The sequence below is a fragment of the Sitodiplosis mosellana genome, unplaced genomic scaffold, assembly GCF_009176505.1.
Source record: "Sitodiplosis mosellana isolate CC-2019 unplaced genomic scaffold, AAFC_SMos_1.0 Smas_scaffold_18, whole genome shotgun sequence".
NCBI classification, from domain to species: Eukaryota; Metazoa; Arthropoda; class Insecta; order Diptera; family Cecidomyiidae; genus Sitodiplosis; species Sitodiplosis mosellana.
In genome coordinates, this window is record NW_022595260.1 from 1,463,780 (window position 1) to 1,489,818 (window position 26,039).

Genomic DNA, 26,039 nt, shown 5'->3' on the forward strand with positions numbered 1-26,039 from the left:
GATAATGATTCATGGTTTGCAGCCTGAGATCCTGGGATTGATGTTGCAACAAATGCAACTGATTCAAAATGCTGTGCATTTGATTTTAACTCGTTTTATTGCTTCTTGAGTTCGAATTTTGTTTACAGTCGGGATTAGTTTTCTTCGTGTGTTCGAATTTCGAGCGACATATGATATAATATCTAAGATTGAGATTAAAATGGAAATTATTGTCATCATTTTGTTGTATGTGTGTGCCAGTGGCGTGTTGTGAGTGAAAAATTTCAGCATTTGTTTTCGGAATTAATGTGGAATATATGTGCATTTCCTCCGGCATAAATTTCGAGCTCGTAAGCGAGAAAGGACGATATTTAATGACATGTCGCTGAATATTTTTATGAGTGCTGTAAAATGGATTTCGATCAAAGGGGAATATCGAAATACACATGGGAGCCGGAAAAACACAACCATAAAGAGTTTAACATCGACACAGAACCTACACAAATCATTCGAGCATTTCCTATAGCTTCAGTCACATTTAAAAATCCAAAAATAATTTCGCTGGCGTTTATGCTTCGCGAAAATGGTGTTTTCTTATTCATTTTGTTCGTTGGTCTATTGCAATTGAATGTCGTTTGCATAATTAATGGGACCGGCGAAAAGAATGAATCCTTAGTCATGCTCACATTTTTCTTTTATTATAGTCAAGCCAAGTGTTGTCACGACCTAGCTAATTAGATGATGCGCAGTGTATGCACATTTTAACTGATACGCAAACACTAAACTTTATTGATTTAATTGCGTTCGTTTCGCCGATGTTAGAATTAGCACTTAATTACATCAAACAGTATGCTTTTAATAGTAATAGTGTTCGTCCTCAAACCATAAACACATTACTAAACATGTTTTCTTTTGTGTTTTCTTCTTTCCGTTTGCAGAGAGCCACACTAGCTGAAAAAGAAGTTAACTCATTGAAAGAGCAATTGTCATCCACAAATATTTCATCTCAGAATTCATCCATGCAAAACGGTTGTTTGGCACCGCCATCATTAGCATCTCCCGCAATGTCCGAGTGCAGCAGCAGCGGAAATCCAATAATCAGTAGCAAATCGCTAAACAACAACAAAGACGACGTCAACGACGACAAAATGGACACAAACAATGAGAATCAATCGACTTCAAATCGATCATCACCGGTGTCAATGGTCGAAAATAAGCGCGAAACAATCGACAATCTTGCCGAAGATGATGATGATGACGACATTGTTCCGATCCCATCTACTGTTACCTCGTCGACAACCAATTCACTAATCGGCTCGACAGCAATCACAACAGCATCGAATGCTCTAACAAACACATCGGCTGCAGCAAAATTGTCAAGCGTCGCATCCGACGTGAACGACATTGAAGGCAAAAGTTGTGATGAAATTTCTGCCAAAGACAAAGAGGTAAGCTTCTTTTAACGATAAACGCTATTCCATGTGTAATGCATTTGTGGCCACAAATTCCATTTATGAATGAACAGTTTTTGTCTGATTTCGGGAATTCCGATTGGAATTTTTACCTTTCTTCTTCCGCGCACACATACACCAATACCATTCATTGCCACCGTTATAAAGTCAATGAAAAAGTGCCATGCAAACCGGTTCCTCGTATAATTTTCGCCAAACACGATGACAACAAAATACTCGCTTTAATGAACTGATGGCAGATATATTTATTTTTATTAGTTACGCGCAACGAAAAGTGCTTGCACATGTGCCATTGTAATTATGCAACCGCCAGCCAAGACGCTGATTGTGAGATGGAACTCGCTCGCGCCACAACATGCGCATTCTTTGGTGTTTTCGGGTTCGCAATGGTGTACGTGTGTGCCGAAAGCCGAGAGGGAAACGCATCGCGTTCTTGTTTATAATTTTCACTTGTTCAACATTTGGCTTGTTTACGATCACTAAATTTCACAAAATTATTGTTATTTGTATTTTGCCATTGTTTTACCCTTTAGCCAAATACCGTTTCGATGCGCGCAGCAAGCGAGTGTATTTGAAACCGCAGATATTTGGAAATATGCTTTCGAATGCGTGGTGCAAGTGGTGTCGTTGTTATTTTTCCGCAAAAATTCTTTCCATTGTATCGCATTGACATATTTATTTTCGCATATTTTTCGAAAGAATTTCCTATCTTGTTAGTTACCAGGCTTATAATTCCCGTTCCGAATAGACGACAACGGTGGCGGCAGCACCACTGCGTGCAAGTTTGTACTTCGAATGTACAAACTTTTGTGGATTTTGTCATAAAGAATGACCCCGTGAAGTTGACTCAGCGCAAGCAAAGTACAGCGAGTTCAAAACTAAATTCCTCCTTTGAAATGTGATAAATTTCTGATTGCTTTCACTCAAATGCAACGGAAATTCGAAGTGGTTTCCAACACAAAACAATAGTTCTTCGTAGTTGTAATTACAATTACATGAACTCAAACAAACATCTTTGGTGCAAGTCAGCGCGATTTTGTCACCTTATTCTTTTTCCCGTTGAAACAAGTGACATTTGCTGTATGAAAATGAAGAAAATGTAAGTCGCTGGAATAATCGGATTTTCTCCTGTGGAAATGTCGATATTGAAAATGTCCATTGAAACGAAACGGGCGAAAGAAAATGCTGCCCGCTTTTTACTTTGTAATATAAATAACAAGAAAGTGATCACAAGTGTTTGTGTAAAGTGGCGAAAACATCTGACTGCTGCTGATACTTTGGCTCCTTAGAATCGACGTGTTGGTAATACGATAGCATTGCCATACAATCTACCTAATAATAATATTAGCTACCCTCGTGCAGAAAACAACGGGAAGGCACTTTGTAAACGGGCGCTGAGCAGTCTCGAGAAGCGAATGGACTGCTTTTGAGCATTTTGCATTCGTCGTCGTAGGAACAATGTTCCAAGAACTGTACGAATACTTGACATACTGTTTTGTTTGCTTCATTCAACGACTCATTGCAAAAGATGAGTACTGATCAGTGCGGAAGGTGAGGCCGCGAAGCGAGAAACCGTGTCGTCATAGTGGGAGATCCGTACTTAAAAGTGAATTGTTAATTGGAAAATTTTAATGCGTTTTCTTTAATTACGGAAACCGATGCTTTGCCGTTATTTACGTGCCCATCCTCCAACCTTTGTCACCACCACCACACCGCCGTCATTCGTTCGTTTCAATTCACTTAACTTTTGATTGCGACTTCGAATTCAATATTCTACCTGCGCGTTGCTCTGTATCGCGCACAAGTTTTTGTGTTCAACTAGATATAATGACGACAAGGCACATTGAGTAAGCAAACGGAGGAAAAGAAAAATTTCTTCATTCGATCACTAAACTTTTCTTTGAAAATAGATATTCTCTTTGTCAAGTCAGTATTTATTAGATTCACTGCTGTTTATTATCTCTGGCTTCTTTTCAAGCGTGCTCTTATCACATTTCCTCTTACCTCATTCCTTTGGCGACAGCGACAACAACGATGGCACCAATTGAAAAGAAATTAAAAGTGAATTGGGCTTCTTTGGTCCATACTCTGTGTACTTAAAATGCACAGTGCACAAAGGAAAAGCACGACTCACTTGCTCGTTGGCTTCAATATCATGGCCGATATATTCAATAAACGCTATCGCATTTCTTGTGTAATTGTCTTTCGCCATTACCTCGCTCATCGCGCACTCTAAGTGGATCAAATGGAAGACAAAAATACAACGGAAACTAATTAGAAAACATCGAACAGCACTTAAATTTCCATCAATTCCATTCCGAGTAAACAATTTGAATAAAAGTTTTGCAAATGCTTAAGAAAAGCACTCAACCGGCTCGATATTATCTACGAAGCAAATACTGCAATTGAATACAATTACCCATTCACTGTCTTACGCGCCGTATTCGAAAAGAGATGAAAATTTATTCCTCTTTTATTCGTCATTATTGGCTTATTAGATATTCACACCTTTCAATCCTTGCCGCCTCGTGTTTTTTTCTCCCACAAAATATTTATGCAAATAAGAAAAAAAGTCAAACAGAAAGAAATTTTATCTTCGATTCTTCAGCATTTCTCCCTTGTTTCACATACTTCACCTCAAATAACCGCATTCTTGTTTATTTACTTAACACTTGATCATATTTTCCCTTCTGTTTTTTTAATGAAAAAAAAGAACTCCTTGAAGGAGTCGACAGAAGGAATATTTCCATATTTTGACACTCGAACCGTTATCAACTGTTTGTCAGTGCAAATAGACCGAACCAACCGCCTTCAATACATTGATTTGACTGACGCCTACATTCTTCGTGCGGTTGTATTTTTCGTGCGTTGTCGGTAATTGTGAGAAATACGTCACCCTTTCGATACATCAGGCAAACAATGTCTGTCATCTTGTAATTTTATTGTAATATGACTTGTTGGCAAATTCATTGGTATACACCGTGTGCGGAAAGAAAAATAAATAGATAAAAATCCATGCACAAACAAAAAAAACCGTTTGAGGGGTTGGAAAAGGCAGTGATGCCAAACAAAAATCAGGAAAGAATTTTCTCTAAATGCCTTCTGTTACGGACGATTGAAAGGAAATCGGTGCGAAATGATCGGATCTGATTTGAATAAAGATAAACAGACACAACCGCACCGCACCGTCTTATTGGTGTGCCGACGTTCGTTTTTCTGGGTTTTCTGAATGCGGGCAGTGGTGAAAAAAAAGTTCGACAAAGAATGTTGGCGGCGAAGGGAGCCGACACCGGAAAAATTTCCGTCGCTCGTTGGACGAAACCGTCATTTCGTATGCAAAACGGTTACCAATCTTCTGATTGAATGAACAGGACCAACTGTTAGAAAAAAAAGTCGAAGAAAATCGGTGAACAAACACATAGCCGTACAAAGAAGAAGCAGCAGCCACAACGAAACATCCACAAAAAGGGTCGGAAACTTGTGATTTTTCTGAGCTTTTCCTTTGTCAAATCACAAACCAAACGCATAAAAAACCAACAACACAAACATTCCACTCTTGAAGAAGAAAAACTGTATTTTTGTCGAGCCGTCGTTTGTGTTTTGACTCGGGCGAATATCTTCTTTTCTCTCCAGTACACAAAAGTGTGTGTGCGACGAAGGGTCGTGCTCCTTGGAGCAAAACTCAAACACTTCGCCTTACAAATAGCTATAGATTACAATACAATCACCGCACGTACAGCAGCATTACCAGATCCAACGCACTCGCGTCGACCTATCAATTGGAACAACAAGATATCAATTCAATAGAGAGAAGGCGAATAATGTTTTTGAAATCGACAATAAATGGAATGCCGTTTTTTTCTGTTCTTGTTCTTACTCCTTAGCCTTTTCTCCTTCAATAATTCTCTATTGGTTGATCGTTGTTGGATTTTTATGAGCTTGTTATGGCTATAGAAAATACATATCGTATTGTATGGCTCATTCAATGCAAACGGCAATCGGTAAACGAAGGGAAACTTTTGCGGCTGCCATTCAATGGGCTTCGAAATGCTCTCGATGAAGAGATGATTTTCTTTTCGGGTTTTCCTTGTCGGTTTTTTTATGTGTATTCATCTCTCTCGACTCGAGTGTCTTTATCATTGTTTGATGATAGCTTTGTGTGTTTTATTGTATGGATTCTGTGAGCGCTGGGTTAAAGGAGGTGGTATCAATGGATATGGATTGATGTGAATCAACAAGCAATCGAAGCTTTTTCGGAATTAACTGTGATTGCCAATGTGCTGCCGTTGCTACTGAAACCATTTGCCCCCAACGCATTCGAACAGCATTTGTGGTCGTCTTATTTTTTAGCCCGAGTGATTTTCTTTTGAATCCTTGGTTACTCTTGCTCGTTGGCACGACAAACATGATTCGATTTGTAACGATGAACAGATTATTTTATTGTTTGACATGGCAAAATAAATAAATTTTTAGAAAAAAACACAAACGTTGATAAGGGTTTGAGCGCGAGAGGCAATCGAACAAAAAGAACTTCGCCACAGTAAGAAAAGACGAAGTTGTAGAAAAAAACGTCAAATCCGAATCAATGTCGGAGCGGAGAAGAAAAAACGGCAAACGTCAATCAATGTATTTCTAGGGATGGAAAACTTTTTGGAATTTCGGTTGTAACGATTTCAAGTACTTTGGGACCAAGTGGATTCCATTATACACTTAATTCAAATGAAACGACAAACATTTTGATGCATAAATTCACCGACAGTAAATTTTGGTGCGGTCAATAGAATGAACCATGACTACGCTTCCAAATCGTCCCTTCTCGAAGTCAAGAGACAAAGGAAAAACTCAGATTTTCGACTTATTTATTTATGTACTGATACTACGGAATATATACTTTCGGATAAATATTTTATAGAAATGCAGGAATTAATTTGTTTTCTTTCGCTGTGTGTCTGTTTGCATTTGCTGTCTCTCGCCTCTTCCCAATATATTTATAAAAATATTTTTGGGTGTTTGTTGTATTGAAAAGTTTGCTTTTCATTGAATTTTCAATGGAATGTAATAATTTGTGATTTTTGCTCCGCATTTCCCCGAGATGTGCAAATAAAAGGGGTTTTTCGAATGCGGTCGACTTTTGGTTCGTTTTTTCCTCTCTTTTCCCAGAAAAACGGAATCGAAATTCGATTTTAATAATGTAATTAAAGTTGCATTTTCGTTTATTCAAGTGAAAACAGCACCATTTGGATTCGTTCACAGACTCGCAAACACTCTTTTCAGCCTTCGGAAAAAGTTTCGGTTGATTATTTATTCAAATTTGTGATGGAATTGAATTGAGAAATCAAAAACAAAACGAAAATCAGCTGCATCTTCTCTCCCTAATGATAAGGGACGACGGAGCATTATTGGCTTATGTAGTCAGCAACATCAGTCGAATTAATAAAGGATGTTCTGTCGATGATTTATATCTACTAAAAGATTTATACGTACACAATTTGGAGCGTTTCTCATTTTCGGTCGCCCATTCCCATTCGGCGCACCCATTCCATTTTAATTCTCAGTCTAATTTACGACAAAGTTTCGTGTCAGGACTATCGATTTTGGTATGCGCCCGTACAATATCCAAAAATAAGTTGGAATTACATTTTTAACAAGTTTGCATTCGAAAAAATAAAAATAAAAGTAAAAAAAAAACGAAACAGCCGAAAAATGGTTGTGTGTACGTACAAAGAGATGAATTGCATGCAACTATTTATGCACTTAGGCCCAATAATGTGCAATGCCGCACATAATACGACAGACGTTGTTGTAATTTTTATCTTGGATGGAATCTAGACGAACAAATCGAAAATAACGAGCGCCAAACGGCGAGCGACCAGGCTCGAAGGGTGAAGCAACACAAAATGTAACAAAACCACATGCAATTAAAATTTTCGATTCAATAACAAGAGATCTTAGATTTGCCACACACTCGCCTGCTTGCTCGCACACCGCACACACACAACATTCACGCGGAAAAGTCGATTTAGCCAATGTTTATTGCCTCAATTGAAGACCATTCTCTGTGTTTTTGCTCCGGTTGTTTTGTTTGTGCGAAATTTGTGTAATTTTTTTTCGTTCTGTTTTGTTTCTGTATTCGTGTGCCCGACGATAAATAAACTGCGGGTACAAAGATAGATGAGGCGCGTCAAGCGACTTCAAAAAACCAAGAAGAAGAAGAAGAAGAAGAAGAAAACAACGAACCAACGAAACGAAACGATAGTTCAGCACAGAGCCAAACACATGCTTGTGTTAATTCGAATATTTGCCTGTCTAGCCGATTCGTTCTGACATTAAGTCGAATTTTTGTGTTATTATCTTTGAAATATCTTCAATTGCATAGATTCGATGTATTTCAATTGCTCGAAGCCAAGGAGCAACGAGACCGAGAACAATTTAAACATATATTCATTTCATCTGTTTATAATTAAATCCAATCAAATTTCGTGTAGTATTAGATTGTGAAGAGGCTCAATGCTAAATCTTAACCGAAATGTATCATTACAATACACCGAAAACTAGAACGATCGAAAGCCACATGAAATTTTAATTATTTGATGAGACACAATTCGAGGAGAGTTTCGGTTTCAGTTTCAATTTCGCTGTTCACATGTTTAAAATAAACGCACCGAATCACACAAAGCGTTCATACGTACGATTTTCGGTTTCACTTATTAAATCATTTTCAGTGCATTGAAAACGGAACGAAAAGTACAAAGCCATGTGTCGCTCAAGCGATTGAATGCCGATACGACGCACGTAGTCAGCCAGCCCGAGATTAATTTTCATCGCATGAAAATCTGGGAAAAGGTGAAGCGTCGAGGGATTTGACAGTTATTTTTAGCTGATTTCAATTCGATTTTTGTAATAAACACAAATGAATGGGAGATCTATGAAAGATAAATAAAAAAACAAGAACAACAATAATTTAGTGCACGCTTATTTTCATAAGAACATTCGATTTTATGCTGTCAAAACGCTGATTTTCCTCTCACATCGAGAGATCGCCTCAATGCGACGATCGTTCATCATGTCCCCATCTATAATTTATGGCTACTTTTTATATTCCTTCACCCATACTTTGGTGATACGCACCGAAAGCAGCAGCAGCAGTACACGTGAATAACTGTTATATATTTAGAATGCGAGTCAAATGAACTCTGCGCTCATAAATTTCAATGTATGGATGTATAAATGCGAACGAGCCGCCCGTTAATGACAACGACAGAAACAAAACAACAAATAAAAATCGAATAGATTTTGTGCGATCAGAATCTCAAAAACTATTATTACCGTTTGGTGTGAGAGCTGAATAAATGACGACGATTTCTGTTTACTTTCTCTTGTGTCGAAATGTCATTCGATTTTCTTTTAACATCAGATTTATTGCGCCGAATTAATATTTTCTTTGCATCCGGAGCCAATTTCTTCGGAGAAGACAAAGCTATCGATATAAATATAATCCATTTGGTGTTTTGTTTCTTAATCTCATTCTTGGAGTTCACTGTAAAAATTGAAATGATATTCTTGCGACAGTCGAAAGTCGCACAGCCATTTGGCTGGCTTGTTATGGCATTGGCGCGATAATTTCAACGTCGAAAATATAACAGAAAATCGATTAGGTCATTTAGTTAGGTTGCGCTCGGCTTTAATGGCAATTATAATTTATTATTGCACCAAAAGAACAAAGCATTTGTACCGAGCCGAAGTCTACTAGCGACTTTTGCCTAGGAACCATTCGCTCACACTCATTCGACCGCTTTCGTCAAGCATAAATACACTTTTCGAATGGATTGCAGAGAGAAAGCCGATTTATCCGCTTTTGGTGTTTCTTTTTTCGTGACTCATTATGGTCGGTGCCATAAGAAGCAGCTCATGGTTTTGTGTGTGTATGTGTGCCACTGGTCTCGGCGACCGAAATGCATACATTAGCAGCGAAAATAAAAATACCAAACACAAATATCCAATTTGATAGAGCTATTGATCATGGCGCAGCCACCCTCACCACTTACTTTCCACACTTGACTTACGAAACGACTATTATTAGCAGCAAGTGAACGAAAAGTCACTCTTTTTCTCTTGTACACACATACACACACAGTAATACCATTACGAGGCAACTGAAGGAGCCTGTCCAAAACTACTCCACGCCACCACCACTGCCACAATGCGCAATAGCGGCAAATAAAAATCCAGTCACAACAAGCATTTTGGGATTGGAGTTTCTTTCCGTTTTTCGCTGCTCTTTGTTTTGTTTAATTTCCATGCACTTGGCTGGTTCCGTTATCGCACTTAAGAAATCTTCACGAATCGCTGCACATTTCATGTAAAAGTACTTTCGGATTCGGGCGCTTTCGTTTGACGCAGCTCAAAATGACAGACTGTGGAGACACCTCCGAACCACACCACACCAGAACACACGGATTTTTTTCTTCCCAAAAAAAGAACTAAACAAAGTGTTCGCCAAATCAAATGCAACACAAAATTTATTTATATTGCCACATTGAAATACTTCTTTCGACTTTTTTTTTCATTCTCATTTGGTTGCTTCGTTTGCGATGGAAAAATTCTAAATCAAATGAAAATACTGTGCAAATATATGCATTCTAACGACGAATTTATGCGCGGCACAACAAGAATGTTCTCAGTCGTCTATGGCTGAGGCAAATGTATAAAACAGTACGAACGGGTTGAACTTTGAGTTATTATATTCGTGATCGATGTGAGCCGTACAAATGTTGACTAATGCATTTTATGTGCATAGTTTTTTCGGCTATGCGAAAATTTCCAACCGAAAAACCAACACAAAAAGAATACACACAAAGAAGCCGCACACAAACAAAACGGGTGAAATCGCGTAAATTACGATAATTGACAATTATCATGTGAATCGAATGTAGGGAGAAAAAAACTCGCGAGCACCAACAAAAAGACACAAAACAATTGGGATTTATTACAATTTATGCAATTTATTGTTTATAAGACTCGTAAAATTCACATTTTTCGCTCAAACTAACTGCGACCGAAAATTTAATTTTAGTGGTGACTTTTTGTCGTAAAAACCAAAAACCGAGACACACATAGAAAAGCGTTACGACTCCCTTTCGCCTCCCGCTCTCGCACGCTCGTGCTCAGGGAGACTCGTAATTGAATTTTGGCCTGGCTTTGAAAATAAGATTTATGAATGAAGCGGTGGAATATAAAATTACCGCACATCCACACAGACAATGCATGCATTCAATCGTAACGGAAGCACTGTACACAGCGAAAAATTGGCCCAACTGATTACCAAGTGCTGATTAGAAATTTGGAACCTTCGATACGAGAAAACAGTGAACAGAACTCAATTCGGTTCTGTACAGTTGAATTTCAGAAACAAGCACACACACGATAGAGAGAGAAAGAGGGAAAGAGATTGAAGGATAAAAAGAGATAAAAAGAGGCGATGGAAAAAAGCGGCAACGACATGAAAGTGCACCGAAAATAAAATCAAAAGCCGAAAGAAACGGCAAGCAGCACACGAAACAAAAAGATATCAAACATGCAATTGCAAATTAATAGATGAGTTTGAGTGATAATGTGAAGGCGCTCATTTTTAACTGTTTCAAATGATTCCGTTTTCGGCAGTGCAAACCGGAACCGTTTGCACCAAAGATTTTTTTTTCGTATTTCGATTTGTTTTTCGGTTTATTTTATTTTTTTTCGGTTTATTTCGCAAAAAACGGTTCAGCACACATTATGATAGACATAAATACACTTTAAAAACACTTTAGCTGTAGTCCATTCAATTTTGGTTATGGAAAATCACGGTGTTCGCATTTTGGATTTTGGCGTTGTTCGTTTCATCTAAAGTTAAATCAATTGCAAAAGTTTTGTGTGCTCGCATTCATTTTCGTTCATTTCGCCACGGCGAATCATTTTTCCCACTCTATCGCTCTTCTATCTCTGGTGGAGGTGCACGAATTTCCCGGATATAATTTTTGCCTCCCTCAGCGCTTCTCCGCCGCTAAATGGAATTGGGTGCAGTTTTTCGTTATCAATTTTGTTTACGGCGTATAAGCGTTGAATTTAAAACCAAAACAAAACTATAAATTTGTGTGTATAACTTTTTTCCACTCTCCTAATTGCACCAAATCATGGGGGATCCCGTTTTTTTTTATCATTCGATTTTCTCCCCAAAAGCCAGTTTAGTGTCGTTTTTGCATTTATTGCTACACATTTTCGAGTTTAACGAGAACACAAAGCACAATTCATAAATATTCAATATATTTTTTTCGGTTGATAAACTTTATGCTGACATTTAAAGTCGAAAAAATGTGACGGAATCGCAAATTTGGTCATGTATTTTTCAATGTTTCTTATCAGTGGCGACATTTGTTTTGCATTCAATGTGAAAGCGGAAACGTGCTAAAAATAGCTTTATCGGTTCAACAAAAATAAAAAAAGAACAATCCTTCAGACTCGATGCCAATTGTAATTCGGTTGACAAAAAATTTTCTGGCAAATTCAATTCTAAACTTAGACCACATTTAGTACGTCGAAATGCAATGCTTTCCACGGAATCGGCCCCATCATATTTAATGAGGATTAAATTGCGACAACATATGCACCGCACAAAGTTGTGTCGAAAAACGATCTAAATGACAAAATTTCATTATTTATCGTTTATTGAGCGCATTCTACGAGCAGAAAAACTAAAGAAAAACGTCGGAGCAACTCTCAGCGCTTCGGTTCGGTAATGCGTGCATCAATAAAAATTTCCAAGAAAAAATTTGCATTTATTGCATTATTAACTTTGCTACTTTATTCAAACCGTAATGTCTTTTCATCCTGTGTTTTTATTTTCAATGCGTTTAATGGCTGTTGAGTGCGGGTACCTCGTGTTTGAGAGTTGCATTTCAATTCTATTCATCCGTACATATTCGCCATAAATTATGAAAGACAGAGGAAAAAAACAAACTGAGCCAATGATACGAATGGGAAAATGTCGCCGAAGATGTACAAACACAAACACACAATATGCTTGGCTCCGAGTGCGTTGCGTGTGCAGATTTGGAATGTAAAATCGCTGATTAATTGAAAAGAAGAAAGCGATACAAAGGAAACCATCAACGAATATGGCAACATGTGCGCGACGCTCTGCCATTCGATATAATCGCGTTCACTCGAAAATCCAACATTTGTTGTTGATTTTGCTGTGCATCATTTCGAACTGAGATCACGTTGTTGCCATTTTTAATCTGTTTTCCTTTTATTAAGATCAAAATATTTGTGTGCTCTCCATATTTATGCACTTGTCGTCGTCGCTCTTGTGTTTAGTCGATACACTTAATCTGAACACTCTTTTTTCCCTTATTTTTAAATCGAATATCATATTTTTGCCGAACGCACGAATGGCTTTTCCTATAAGCATGTCTTCCATAATTTTAATTATTTTATTACGCTCCACTCTCATGTATGCACACAATTATTGGGCTCAAACGTGTTGGTAGACGTCGCACGACATCAAACGAATTTCGAATCAGTGGCATATTTATGGGGAAAATTTTGCCACAACGAAAATGCATAAAACAACAAGAAACCGAAAGTAAAAGCAGAAGCAAAAAATGCTTTCCATAAATAGTTTTTCCTTTTTTTTGCCGCTGATGTCAAGCGATGAACGATTTTGACGACCCGGAATGCATAAAAGGTTGAACCCTTCTGAATACAGCGATGAAATTACCAATATAAAGAGCAAAACGAATACGAAGAATATTGCCGAAATGATCTTTTTAATTACGTTTTGTTTCTTTCTCTCTCGGCAGAGCCGGAATCGAGATTCTTTTACATGTTGTCGCAAACGACGATCGCTAAATTGGCGGATACACGCCACTCTTATTATTGTGATGTTTTTTTTATTAATTTATGAACATCTCGTGAATGCAAGCATTATGGCAAAGATTTGAGAGATATGCTATGCCTTTTGATTTTAAATGGCGAAAAATGATGGATGTGAAGGATTTCTTTGAAATATCAGCTTTCCCTCTCATTTGCTCGCCTTCGTTCGTTCTCGATTATTAAAATAAATAATAAATAATTGCCGAACTAATGACCCTTTATGACATATATGCTATGTCTACCCGCTTTTGTCGGCATCTCACAAGCATAAAAATTGATTATTTCTTCCAGCATACGCGAATATGCGATTAATTCTCCGAAGTGAATATTCGGCCTTTACATGTCTCTGTCTTCCTCAAATCACTCGAAAAATGCTTACGCTGTCAATCGGCAAACATATTTCCTTAGTTCACATGATTGATCCGACCCATTTCAACCAAGGAAATCTACACATTTTTATCGCACTTCATAGTCATTGGCGGCCCCATCGCATCTCACAGGCAAATGTGCGCTTTGAAGAAAGTAACACGTGTCATTAAAATGTAATAGAGATTCAAAATGATGGAACACTTTGTGATGTTTAAAGTGTTAAAATCATCGCACATAAACAGGAGGTGCTCCGCCGCTTTGCTTTGCTGCTGCTATTGCTGCTGCTGCTGCTACTACTACTACTTCTACTGCTTTTACAACATAGATGCACATCCATCCATGTTCAGTTGTGACATATTGACAACATTATTAGAACGATATAGAAAGTAAACATGGCAATTTGTTTACATAACGATGTTTAGTTTAGTTTCGAAGACGAACGAAAATTGTCAGGGTTGACGCTTTGCACCAACACCAAACTCAATAAGTGCGTTACAGGCGCTCAAGACTTTTTAAGTAAACATTCCGCATAACACCATTAAGTGTTGAAACACTTTGATGAGTCAATTCATCGAGTTAGGTCGATTATGTTGTTTTCTAACGCATTCGGCGCACTGAAATGAGCAATTGCTAGTTGTCTTATAGTTTTTAATTGACGATTAATGGAATCGGCGAATGCATTTCAGCTCACGCTGTGATTTATTTGCGTTGGGTAAAGTAAAATTTCGGCGTTAATTGAATGATGTTACGAAGTCGATTTTGAGTGCCTGAAATTCGGAAACATCAAATTTACTTCGGTTCAATTAAGCCAATTTTGATTGTACCAAAAATCTCCACTTCCCTACGGTTTTATCCCATTGCATTTTGCTTACGACATCAAAACCAAAGGTACATTCACCGTAAAGGTTGCTATGGACACTCAGTTCCAACCAGTTATTCACGGTTATTCACTCACATTTTTGACGACCACAACACATTCACGTGAACCATACTTCGGATCTAATGTAAAAATTACTTATCGTCGGACGTCGGTTACAAAAGGCAGAAATTGGTCTTCTCACCCCCTTTATCGATTCAAATAATCACGAAGCATTGAAATATTTGCGTTTAAACAATATATTTCAAAAAAAGGGACAGACGCTCTCACAAACTTATGTGTGGCCAGCACATGATGGATAAACCGCTGATGCTGGACACAATATCTCGTGTACAAGTTTAGTTGTGTGCATGTACACCATTTGCATGATATATTTATTGGTGAGGTTGATATGTGTACGAGAAATAATAAAGCATTTCACAATTGTAACCGTGAAAATATCGCAATGAACGAAGATGAATGAAGCTGACCGGAGGGGGACCGAATCGAAGTTGGAAAAAGTCGATTACGATTGTTAAAAATTATTAGTATATGATGTTATGTATTTCAATGGCTTCAAAAAAGATATCATTTGTGTTGGACTCAAGAGTATTCGGAATCACATGTGGAAGTGTATAATACGGGAGGACTGGATTTTGGTTGCAAATATATTTGTATATACATTAAAATTTTATAGATCCGTACGTCATTTGAATGTTTTTGGGTGAGGAGCACTCATGTCATATCTTTGTTTCGGTTGTCGTTCAAATGATACACTACATCCTCGCATAGATTCGAAAATGATTTTGATGATTTTTTACACACATACACAAAGACAAGAAGAGCCATTCAGAATACAATTTTTCGGTTTGGTACAAATATCTTATGCATATCTGTGCCATCGTTCCCCGCAGCATCGAAAAGCGAACGGGTGAGGAAGGAACGACCATTGTCATTGAGTTCAATGGACAACGATTTGTATGTATTTGCATCCGATGTCTACTATGAAATGTAACGCATGTGCTTGTGACACCAGTTTTCAGAGTTTTTATTAGCAATTCGGGTTCGGATGATGCGATAGATATAGATAGATATTCATATTATTTATAATGCCACAGTCGAAAAAGGATATCTGCCTGTCAAAAGAATAATAAGTTGAAAGAGATGTTTGTTTGAACTCTTTTTTTGGCTTTCGGTTTCGATGGGACTGGGTGAGACGATCCCTTTTTATTTAACTAGCAATTTTTTAATTGATCCATGAACAACGCTTCCCAGACGAAAATCTGATTAAACAACGAAAAATGAACTGGAATAATAGAAACGGCACAAGTTTGCCAATTGTATTTTGGTAAATTTTCATATCCAGGAAAGCATTTCGTCAATATATTTCGATTTGGTTGGACAAACAGAAAATAAAATAAAAACAAGCACATGTATTAAAATAACAAATCACAATTGTCGCATACAAAAGTTTATGATTTCTGTCAGTAACTTTGACTCACAACGGAATGGTAGAAAGCGCACGGACAGGAGTTTTCCTGAGTAGATTTTCTGTTGTTGCCGGGGGAGAAAAGGAAAAAGCGCATCGGAATCAAAATGATTGTCTGAATTCAAAAGTCATCAATAGGCCCAGGTTGCTGAGTCACTTGACGTCTTTGTTGGGTCGCATTGTTCGTTTGCTGAATCCATTCGAAAGGATCATGTGCGTGTGTACTTTGCATGACCATGTAACGGAACAAAGCATAATCATAGAAATCAGAAATGGAGACGATATCTTTTGCCTGACCGACGACGATAATGACAACATTCTCGACTCGTCGAACCAAACCACCGACACGGCAGCATTTCAAGCGAAAAAGGCAAACAATATACAAATGTTTTTCTACGTATTAATCGGTTGCGTTTGCTTTTGCCATTTGGTCGAAGTGTTTGCCGCTCTCTCTCTCTCTCTCTCTCTCTCTCTCTTTCTTTCTCTCTGTGTATTGTCTTCATTTGGACTGTGCAATTGATGTCACACGGGGCCGTTTGTTTGGTGCGTCACCGCGTTCAAAAACCACTTGAATGACAGGGGCCAAGCTATAATGCCGATGAAGTTGTTCGAATGGTCAATTGTTGTTTTTGCGTCACTCAATGGCCATTGTTTGCATTTCTGGATGAAATTCAAACTTTCTTTTGTCGAAAAACTTATTTAAAATGCATTATAAATTGGACTGTAACTTCCGGCAAGCTTTTTCAAACGAAACAAACACTGCCATTGTTTTGCATCTTGTGTGTGCTCTCCTCCTTCTGGGTGCGCACCTTGTCGCTCAATAATCATAATAGAATGAGTTCGAGAAATGTTTTCCTTTTGCCCGGATCAATCAGGATGAGCCGAACACAAATATCGTTTTAAATGAAAAGCGAAGAATCATTCCGGATAAATGAATTGAACACAGCAAAATATATATATTTGATATAAAAATCGTTGAAATTCTTTGTATGCGTGACGGCAAACAGAAAACCCTTTTCAATGTTTTCATTTTACTGCTGCCCCAAACACACAAACACAAAAACTCATTTCTCATTTCTAAATAGAATTTCATATTAGTTGGCCGGAGAAAAAAAAACTCAAAAATAAATAAATATTTTAGAAAATAGAAGTTTTTACTGTTTTAGAGAAAGTTTTCCATTTACCGTTTTCCAACCTTTTGATTTATTAATTTTTCTCTCATTTTCCGTTTTGCAGGTATGTACGATTTTTGATGGATAAATAAATCATTTGCATGATCCCATTGACCGTAAGTTGACTCCATTTGGATGTAAAAAACAAACGAATCACTAATCACCGACAGAGAGCAAGCTTGTTGCCTGCCTTAACGACCTTTCCTAAAACACCATATCTGCGAATCAGCACAACTAACCAAAGTGTAGTAGCATAACACATACACGTCTCGACATCACTAATTTATGCATCACATTTGATTCCTATTTAATCAAATGTCTATTTTTTATTCCCTCGCTCATTCAAACCAAACATTAATTCCGGTTAATTCTGAACGTCCGCTTCGTGTTGAACGCACTACTCGAATGCGAGAGCGATATATATCTTCCATATATGAAAAATCATTCATTGAATAATGAAGCGCACCTTTTTGGCAACACACACACACAGATACACATTCAAAACCAGAATCTGCACTCGCATTTCTTTGATTTTTCAAACAAACGTTTGCGTTCTATGTGTGGAAAATGCTTCCTTTTCACCATTTTCTCATTTGAATGCCAGTCTCATTTTCTACACATCAAATTAATATTGTTAGATTTTAATTTTTCCGTTCAGTTTCCCGAGCCCAGAGTTAATTTGTGCACACAGAAATTCGGATGTACATAATTTAAAAACATTACTAAACAAAAATATGGAAACAACATGCAGATGTGAGTATGTGAACGGCGGTTGTCTGCACACATTCGAAATGCGTATTTCAGTTTTCCATTCAAAAATTCTTCGTTCTCTCTGACTAATTTTCAATGCGATTGAAAAACGGAACTCTTTGCGGGTTTTTCATTTATTCTCCGATTTCAGTGTGTTTGCCAGCAACATAGCTTGACGTATTGTTTGTTTAGTGCGCAAACATTTTACATATTTAATGGGAAGCCATAACGAAAATAGACGAAAAAAACCGCAGGATGCAGAAAAAGAAATTGAATCGTATCCAAATCCTCGGCAGACACCAACCAAAAAACAATAATCGCTAAACAAGTCCTTCTATAAAACCCTTTGGCGTCATCGTCTGCTTCACAGTGATTTTTCGTTGCAATTCTTCGCATTATCTTTTTGTACGTCATTTGTTTTACTCTTTCATCGGTTCATCAACCGAATGAAAGAAAAAGTATCGTTCGTGTAAAGCAACGCCCCGTGCTTCAAAATAAAGACAAGCATTCCTCCTACGAAATTAGTGTAGAGGTCAATATTGTACTGAAGATGAGCCAAATTACCCGCTTTTTACATATTTCGTCGTTTCAAGTTTCATTTTTCCAATTTTTGCCGGTAAAGGTCGACGTTTTGCATTTAAATCAGCACTTTCATCCTCGATAAATGCCAAAGTTAAAAACAGAGTGTATTCAGCTGATCCATAGTTAAATTATTCAATAATTATCAAAAGCTCTGTGCCCGCAACCTAATTCAGATGCAAAATTAATACGAAAACTTTGAAAATAGTCCGGAAATTGTTGGTTAAGCTATGATATTATCAAGAACACCCTTCGAAATGCGATGAAATGAGAAAGAAAGAAAAACCATTGTGCAATCCCTTGATTTTTCTGGGCACGATTTTTTCGTCATTACTCATCGTCACCAGATCTCCCAGTAGCAAATTATTTATGCAAAACGAAGAAAGGAAAACAAAACGAAAAGTCGAGAGAAAAAAACTACTTTCGAATTCCGTTTGAGTTCGTTTATCCATTAATTTAATTCAATTCTTTCGCATTTTATTCTTCTGTTTTTTTCGGCATCATCTTGAACACCATTCATACTGCTGCCACCACCATCATCGCTACTGCTGCTTTTTTTCACAAATTTGTTCGTGAAGAAAAATGTTAATTAATTTTTCCAGACTTAATAATTTTTCTATATCATTCCGGTGTATTTTGTCATCGTCACTCTCCATGGAATTGTGTCCTGCGTTTAAAATTATGCATATTTATTAATAAAAAAAAATTATATATATATTTCTGTCGCTTGAAACAAAGCTAGAGTGAAAACGTGAATGACGAGAAAAAAATACGAAAAAAAAACAGACGCACACACTCATTTCGGTCCAACGGAGGGTCGGAATGAGCCAGTGTATGTGTGGTGTGGTGTTGCGTTGAGCGCCACAGAAAATGCAGTTTGAAACGGAAAACCGAACGAATGCTTCAAAAACACAATAAAAACAAAGACGCGGGTGCAGAGAAAAAATTGTGTATTTCCTTTCAAAATTCACAATTCGTTCGTATTTTTTGTTTCGATGTGGTTGTTGTTTGGCTATGGCATAGGCAAATTTTCCCTTGTTGTTGATTCATTTCATCACGGGCTTATTTTTTTTTCAAAATAATTTCTTTCTTTCTGATTGTGTGATTTTTTTTCTGCGACTTCGAATTCGAAAGTATATTTGTGACTGTTTGACGGTTTTGTCTGCATGTGCTTTTTCTTTTTTTCACGACTCTCTTTTATTTCACTGCTTTTCCGTTTATTGTTCTATGTGCTGAAATTATTTTACGATTTTTATTCAGTTGACATGAATATATATTGAAAAATAATTTCAATGACACACCAATTTTGCTGATTAATTCAAAAACAAAAGCCAGCCCAAGCGCTGAAAGGAGACACCGAACCATTGAACGATGAAAGGAAAAAAATGAATCGTGCGGTTCAAACGGAACTACATTGTTTTGTGTAGTTGATTTGTGCATGTAAATCGTTTGGTTTGACAGTTGGTGTGAGGTCACTGAGGCGCACGAGTCGGGTGCAGTCAATACAAAGACATAATGTGGGTGAAGAAAGTAATTTTCAAACATTATGTTCGTGCTTGTCATACGTCAAACTACTCAACGATCTCGCCGAGTCGATTTTTATTTTTCTTTGCGCTAAAATTTTTGCATATTTCCGCTGCCGATGACGAAATGGGCCGTCATTTTCGTTTTTGGTGCAGCATTTTTCATTCGCACCAAACGACTTGATATCGCCAGAGCAATAAATAATAGAAATATCGAAAATGAACAAATTGAGGAGATTAACCGCAGCACATTGATGTCGCGTCCGTGCCAAACTGAACGTGTATCCCATTAAGTTGGCTAAGCTACCCTCTGTTCTCTGTATCTAATGCTTGCTTTAAATTACTGAACCATTAAAATATTTTTTTTTATAATTTATGGGCGAAAAATGCAATTCAGCGTCGAAAAAAGCGCCTAATCGAAGACCGAAGAAAGAATGAATATAAAAATAATAATTTCCACGTATTTATCCGGATAACGTAAACAATTTATATCGCCGTCGAGAAAGAGCAAGAGAAGAGAATAATAGATTGGGTGCGAGCTAAAGGAAATGAGCAGAAAGAGCGAAGATAGCGGGAAAAATTCTGAAATTAGGTGGAATCAAATGAGGTTAATGCAGACGATTTATTGGCCAATATTTAATATGCTGATACATTCATATATCTCGATCTATCACTTACCCGATGCGCGTATCAAAGCCTACGATGGGTACTTGTTCGAATAAAAAATGAGCGAAAAAATGACGCACACCAAAAAATGGAAAACAAGCGTACAGCCGCAATAAAACCAACACTATCTCCTTAAGCGCATGTTGATGATGCTCTTTTCCATATCGTATTATGATTTTTTCTGTTGTTGGCACGAAGCGCCAAGATGTGCCTTCTTTTTTTCGTCGGCGTTAATGTTATTCTCATTCTAATTCCTTTTTTATGCACCGTATCCTCGTATCGTGTACGGCCTGATTCGCGCGCTTTCTTCGTGCTCGTACAAAAGTACAATTTTATTCAATATTAAATGTCTAATGTGCATCGCATCGTAGCGATTTAATGGCGTTTTTCTTTATTGAAAATTAATGGCAACACATATTTTACACGGTGAATATTCGGCGTCTCATCTCCCTCGCTCTCTTTTTATCTCTCTTCATTCCACCTCTCGTTCTCGCTGCTGGTCCATCGTTACAATGTGCCGAGATGTGTCGACCACACCGGTACACATTTTATTGTGAGCGCGACTAGTTAAATTGGCGTACATCTTCAACACCAAATCTATTTTGTTGCTTCGGCTATTGTTGCTGTTGCTATTTTTGTTGTGGTCGTTGATATTGTGAAGTTTTGCATTAAAGTCTGAACGCAGTATCCAAGGCGAATCGCTGCAAAACGACCAAATATCCACCTTCATACGCTACACATAATTATGTTGCTCTAGAATCGTTCCAGCTGCAGTTCGATAAAGCGAGAGAAAAAAGCAAAAGAAAAATCGTGAACGCGCACAGAAACATATTCATTCGTTCAATATACATTTATCGTGAGCGCGCTGGCACTTGATTTAGGTTTCGAATACCATCGCCTGGTGTTGTATTGCATGCAAAATAGATAAGTTCATTTGCACGTCGTTTTTTCGTAAACGTCCATAAATTAGGATAGAAATTTTAATTTTTCCATTCCGTTCGCCTCAAGATACGGGCTACACTGAGCACTCATTTCATTCGCCGTTGAACGACTGTCTCATGCATTTTTGCTTTTCGCAATTAATTTCAATTATTTGCTAATATGCTACCTCTCCTATTTGCGCTCAATTATTTCGGGCTGTAATTCACTTGTGATTGATTGAAATTTCTTCGAAAATATTTGCCTGGAAGAAAATTCATCGATTTTTGTCGTGCATTTCCCTTGCGGCGCAAGTTGGCGAAAAAAATTTCAATACGATAAAAAGAAGGTTGACGAACCATTCCAACGCACACATTCAATGAATCAGCTTCCTATTTTAATATGCATTGAATTTATAAACAGCTCGATAATGCAGCCCCATTCATGCGTCGCAGCAACCAGCCTTGCTCCCGTGTGCTCAAACAGAATTTATTGAAAATATTACTGTGTTTCTTTTTTTTCACCCCATGCACTTCTTTCTTACACGAATCCATCTCAATCGCTTTTTATCCAGCTGTAGACCGCATTCTGAGCGTAGGTTGAGTGAAAATTCATTTTTTAATTATTTTATTGTGTGGTTTTAAGGTGGTTGCGGCGGCAGTGTAGGTGCAAAATGCATAGTCACACACATATGCCAACGGATAACGTTCCATTCAGTCCCCATCAAATATGTATGACATTTTGTTTGGAAAAACGGGCGACAAAGAAAATGCAAGCTACGGCCAACCAGAAACACTCGAATAATTCATGATACGAGTGTCTAAGAGACGGAGAGAGATTGAGAAAATCTGTGAGTGTAAAACAAGCGATTTGCGAATGTGATTTGCTCGGTATCACGCCAAACACATCTTCGGCATTTTATCAATAAAATTCATTTCGTGCATATGCATTTGCTCTATTCGCGCCTAACATGGTCACAATTTACATGCTGACACCCGAAACACATGGTTATCTAGCTATAAATAACAATATTCCGTGTAAAATGTGTGTGGAGATGTTTTGAGGAAATATTTCATAGCGTCTCATATCGGCCGGAGTCTGAAGTCTTTGTATATTTAAATTATACGTAAGCATGCTTCGCCAGTGTTGGCTGCTTTCTTTATGCGCGCCACACACGCAACAGACTCACACTCGATGCTCTGAGCTCTCCACTGTTCGTGGCAAATAAATTTTTATATTTGCTGATTTGTGGTGAAAAATGTACCAGGTGAACAAACAAGAAATGGCCGGAGAAAAAGGAAGAGGCGCGAATGAGAAGTGGGAGCAAATGGCAATCTGTTTCGCACTAATCGGTGAAGAAAAGACACACTCATAGCTACGTACAATAATTATTTATGATTATCGCATCGTTTTCATCGCTGGGCTCCGTTGCACATTAGTGTAATCGAAAATGCGAAAGAGGCAGCCAAATAGAAAATCGCTACTGTTCGAACCACGATGTGTTTGGCGCTGACTCGATGCGTTCACTCGTTCGTTCATTCGTTCGTTCAGTTGTTCGCTGTCAAAACGTAGACGCATCAATTTAGTAGATTTTCCTCGTCGGTTGTTTTGTTTTTCTTATTCTGTATTTCGCTGCTGGCGGATTTTCTGCCTCATTTCGTTCGCCGTTTGCAGCGCATGTATTTGTCTCTTGCCATTTCCTTTTCTCGTTCGACAATACCAATTCGTATGCAAAATTATGATACGTGCATCGACACACTTACAATACGTTGGCAATCATCATCGAGTATTATACTCGCATTTTTACCCATTATTATGTGTTATTGTTATTAGAAATGGCACATCGAAATTGCTATTTCGAAAATTATTCGAGTCGAAACAGCGAGCAACCACATTGAGTATTTCGCAAGATAAAAGAACATCTTGGCGAGGCAACAACAGCCTCAGCAGTAGCGAGAGCAGTGGTCGGGGGGCGATGAGAGGAAAAATGGGGAAAACCACTTTGGTTAATAGCAAAAATGTCTGATGCTTCGCTTTCCTCAACCGATTCACTCCCTCTCTATCACTCGGCAAAGCAATTCAGAAATGTTCCCAACTCTTGTGCATGCAAACATACAAACACACATACACGAGTTCATTGCCCACACTCGATGCATAAGAGCATCATTATATTGTTGCAAACAGTCGTCTTAGCAGCGTTTTTTATTGTGCGAATACGATCAAAATAGATACCTCAAATCATTCAGATCCACCGACTTCTGATAATAAGCGAATCGTATTGTATGCGCTTATGCATCATCAAACCGAATCTACCATATTTTCTCTCTGACTTTCTCATATTTAATGGCACTCAGCACGGTAACGTGTATCGACGGCATCAACGAAATAAATACCATGCACTTGCTCCTTTCTCTTCGCATCCACAGAACGTCTTCTCTCCTATTAAACATTATCTATTTTAATTTCCACGCATTTATTCACTTCAATGATATTCCTCCCGCTTCTTGTTGCCTTTTAGCGGTGTATCGAAAATATGCTTGTTCTTGAAGTTGTTTAATACCCAAAAGTGCCTTGTACCTTGTACCTTGATGCAGCCGTTGTAAATGCGCGTGCAAAAAATTGCGCTTGCACGCACAAATGAAATGAAAAACATTTATAAAATTGCAAATGAGAAAATGTGTAATATGCAATAATGGAGTTCTTTTGCGTACTGCTATTTAGTTTTGATGATTTTTTCCGGTCTCATTCTCTCTGTCGCAAAACTTACCAAATTACCAGCATTCCACCTGCAGATATCAAAGTTATTAACCGAAAATATTTGCACTTAGTAACGGGAAACGAGAGCGTAATGGCATCAAAAACACCCCGAAGACGAAACAAACATTCACTGCTAGCAAATAAAATTTGTCTTTGGCACACCGAATTTTATGATTTTCCGAAAAGTAGCAACTCTTATGAAAATGTATTATCAAAGTTATTTGTGAATTTGGTTCATCGTTGAAAAAATGTTCGTCGCATTTGCATAAAATTGTAAGTCGAAGAACATGGTTTCAACCCATTGCCAATGGGTGAGCACACGATTAATCGATCAATATTTGGTCGCAAGTAACTTTTCGTGAACGTTAAACATTTTGACTGACGATAAAACAAGGGGAGATTTAGCGATCAAGATCTCTGCAGTTTAGTGTGGATAAAAACACACGGACAGTTTATTGCAATGCCAATGTTTTCTCTACAACGCAGAAAAAGCGGAACAATTTTATTTACGAATGAACGAAACACAAATGAAGAGTGTGCGGTTCGTAGACAGCCTTGCCTTGAGATGTTAATATTATGCAGACAGTAATTATCGATTTTTGTTCGGGTTAAACCAACAACAGTAACAGTAACAACAACAACAACAAAACAACACACTGAAAAAAGCAAAAATTTTGCGCTCGAAAGAGACGCAAAATATTTTATGATACAGTTAATTACACTCTGCAATTAGTAAAATAAAATGTTTTTCTCATTCCTCACTGGATGAATGCGAGGGCGCTAGTGTGTGTGTTTATATGTGTATCGTTGTTGTTTTTAGCCGTTTCGGTTTGTTTTTCGTTTTCATGGTGCACCCGTATTGTGTTTTTCGCAATACCGAAATCCATACAGATGTCGAAATGTATGGAACCACCTTATCCTTGTTAATTGTGGATGGCAAAATGTTGTACGATATCGAACAAATGAAAAGCAACCATCACCGCAACTACCAAAATAAAATATGGAATGTTATTTAATAAGCAAGTTCCTGATCGCAAATTCTGTTACAATTGCTCAAGGTGTATGGCAGATAACGGTGGTGGTGACGGTACTGCTACTGCTGCTGCTACAGCAATTCATCTGTGAAATGAGCCAACGACATACAGCAAAACTTCGAATATTGAATCGAGTTTTAATGTTGCTGGAAGAAAAAAGGACGGGGTATGCACTTTAGTAGTCGGAAAAATTGGATTTGAGTCTCCATCAAAGCGCATTTGTTTATTGTTTTTACATCGTATCAACAAACGAAGATGCGAATGAGATGAGGGTGCACTTAATACAAATTAATTCTCATGCGAATATATTAAATTGTGGACAAGGCATCAATCGATTGAAACCAGTCTCAATTGAACACGAACTATGTTCGTTCCGAAAAGTGGTCGCCGACGTTTATGATTTTCTGACGCAGTTTTTTACGGTGCCGGCAAACAAAATTCATAAACATAATTGGATTAGATTAGTGACGTCTTATTGTTTCATTTCGTTATCTGAAGTGTATCAGCACGCAAAGCAAATCAACGACATTGACCCCGTACCAGCCAAACCGACCCCACACACTTC

The 26,039-nt window shown here is 37.8% G+C and overlaps 1 protein-coding gene across 2 annotated transcripts in view; it reads left to right on the forward strand.

Annotated features, from left to right (window-relative positions):
- Window positions 1–26,039, forward strand: part of LOC129568445 (homeobox protein cut) — a 176,354-nt gene that overhangs the window by 90,693 nt on the left and 59,622 nt on the right. For both annotated transcript variants that reach the window (XM_055446297.1, XM_055446298.1), the window contains exon 2: window positions 918–1,427. In XM_055446297.1, coding sequence (XP_055302272.1) covers window positions 918–1,427 — 510 coding nt within the window. The remainder of the gene's footprint in view (window positions 1–917; window positions 1,428–26,039) is intronic.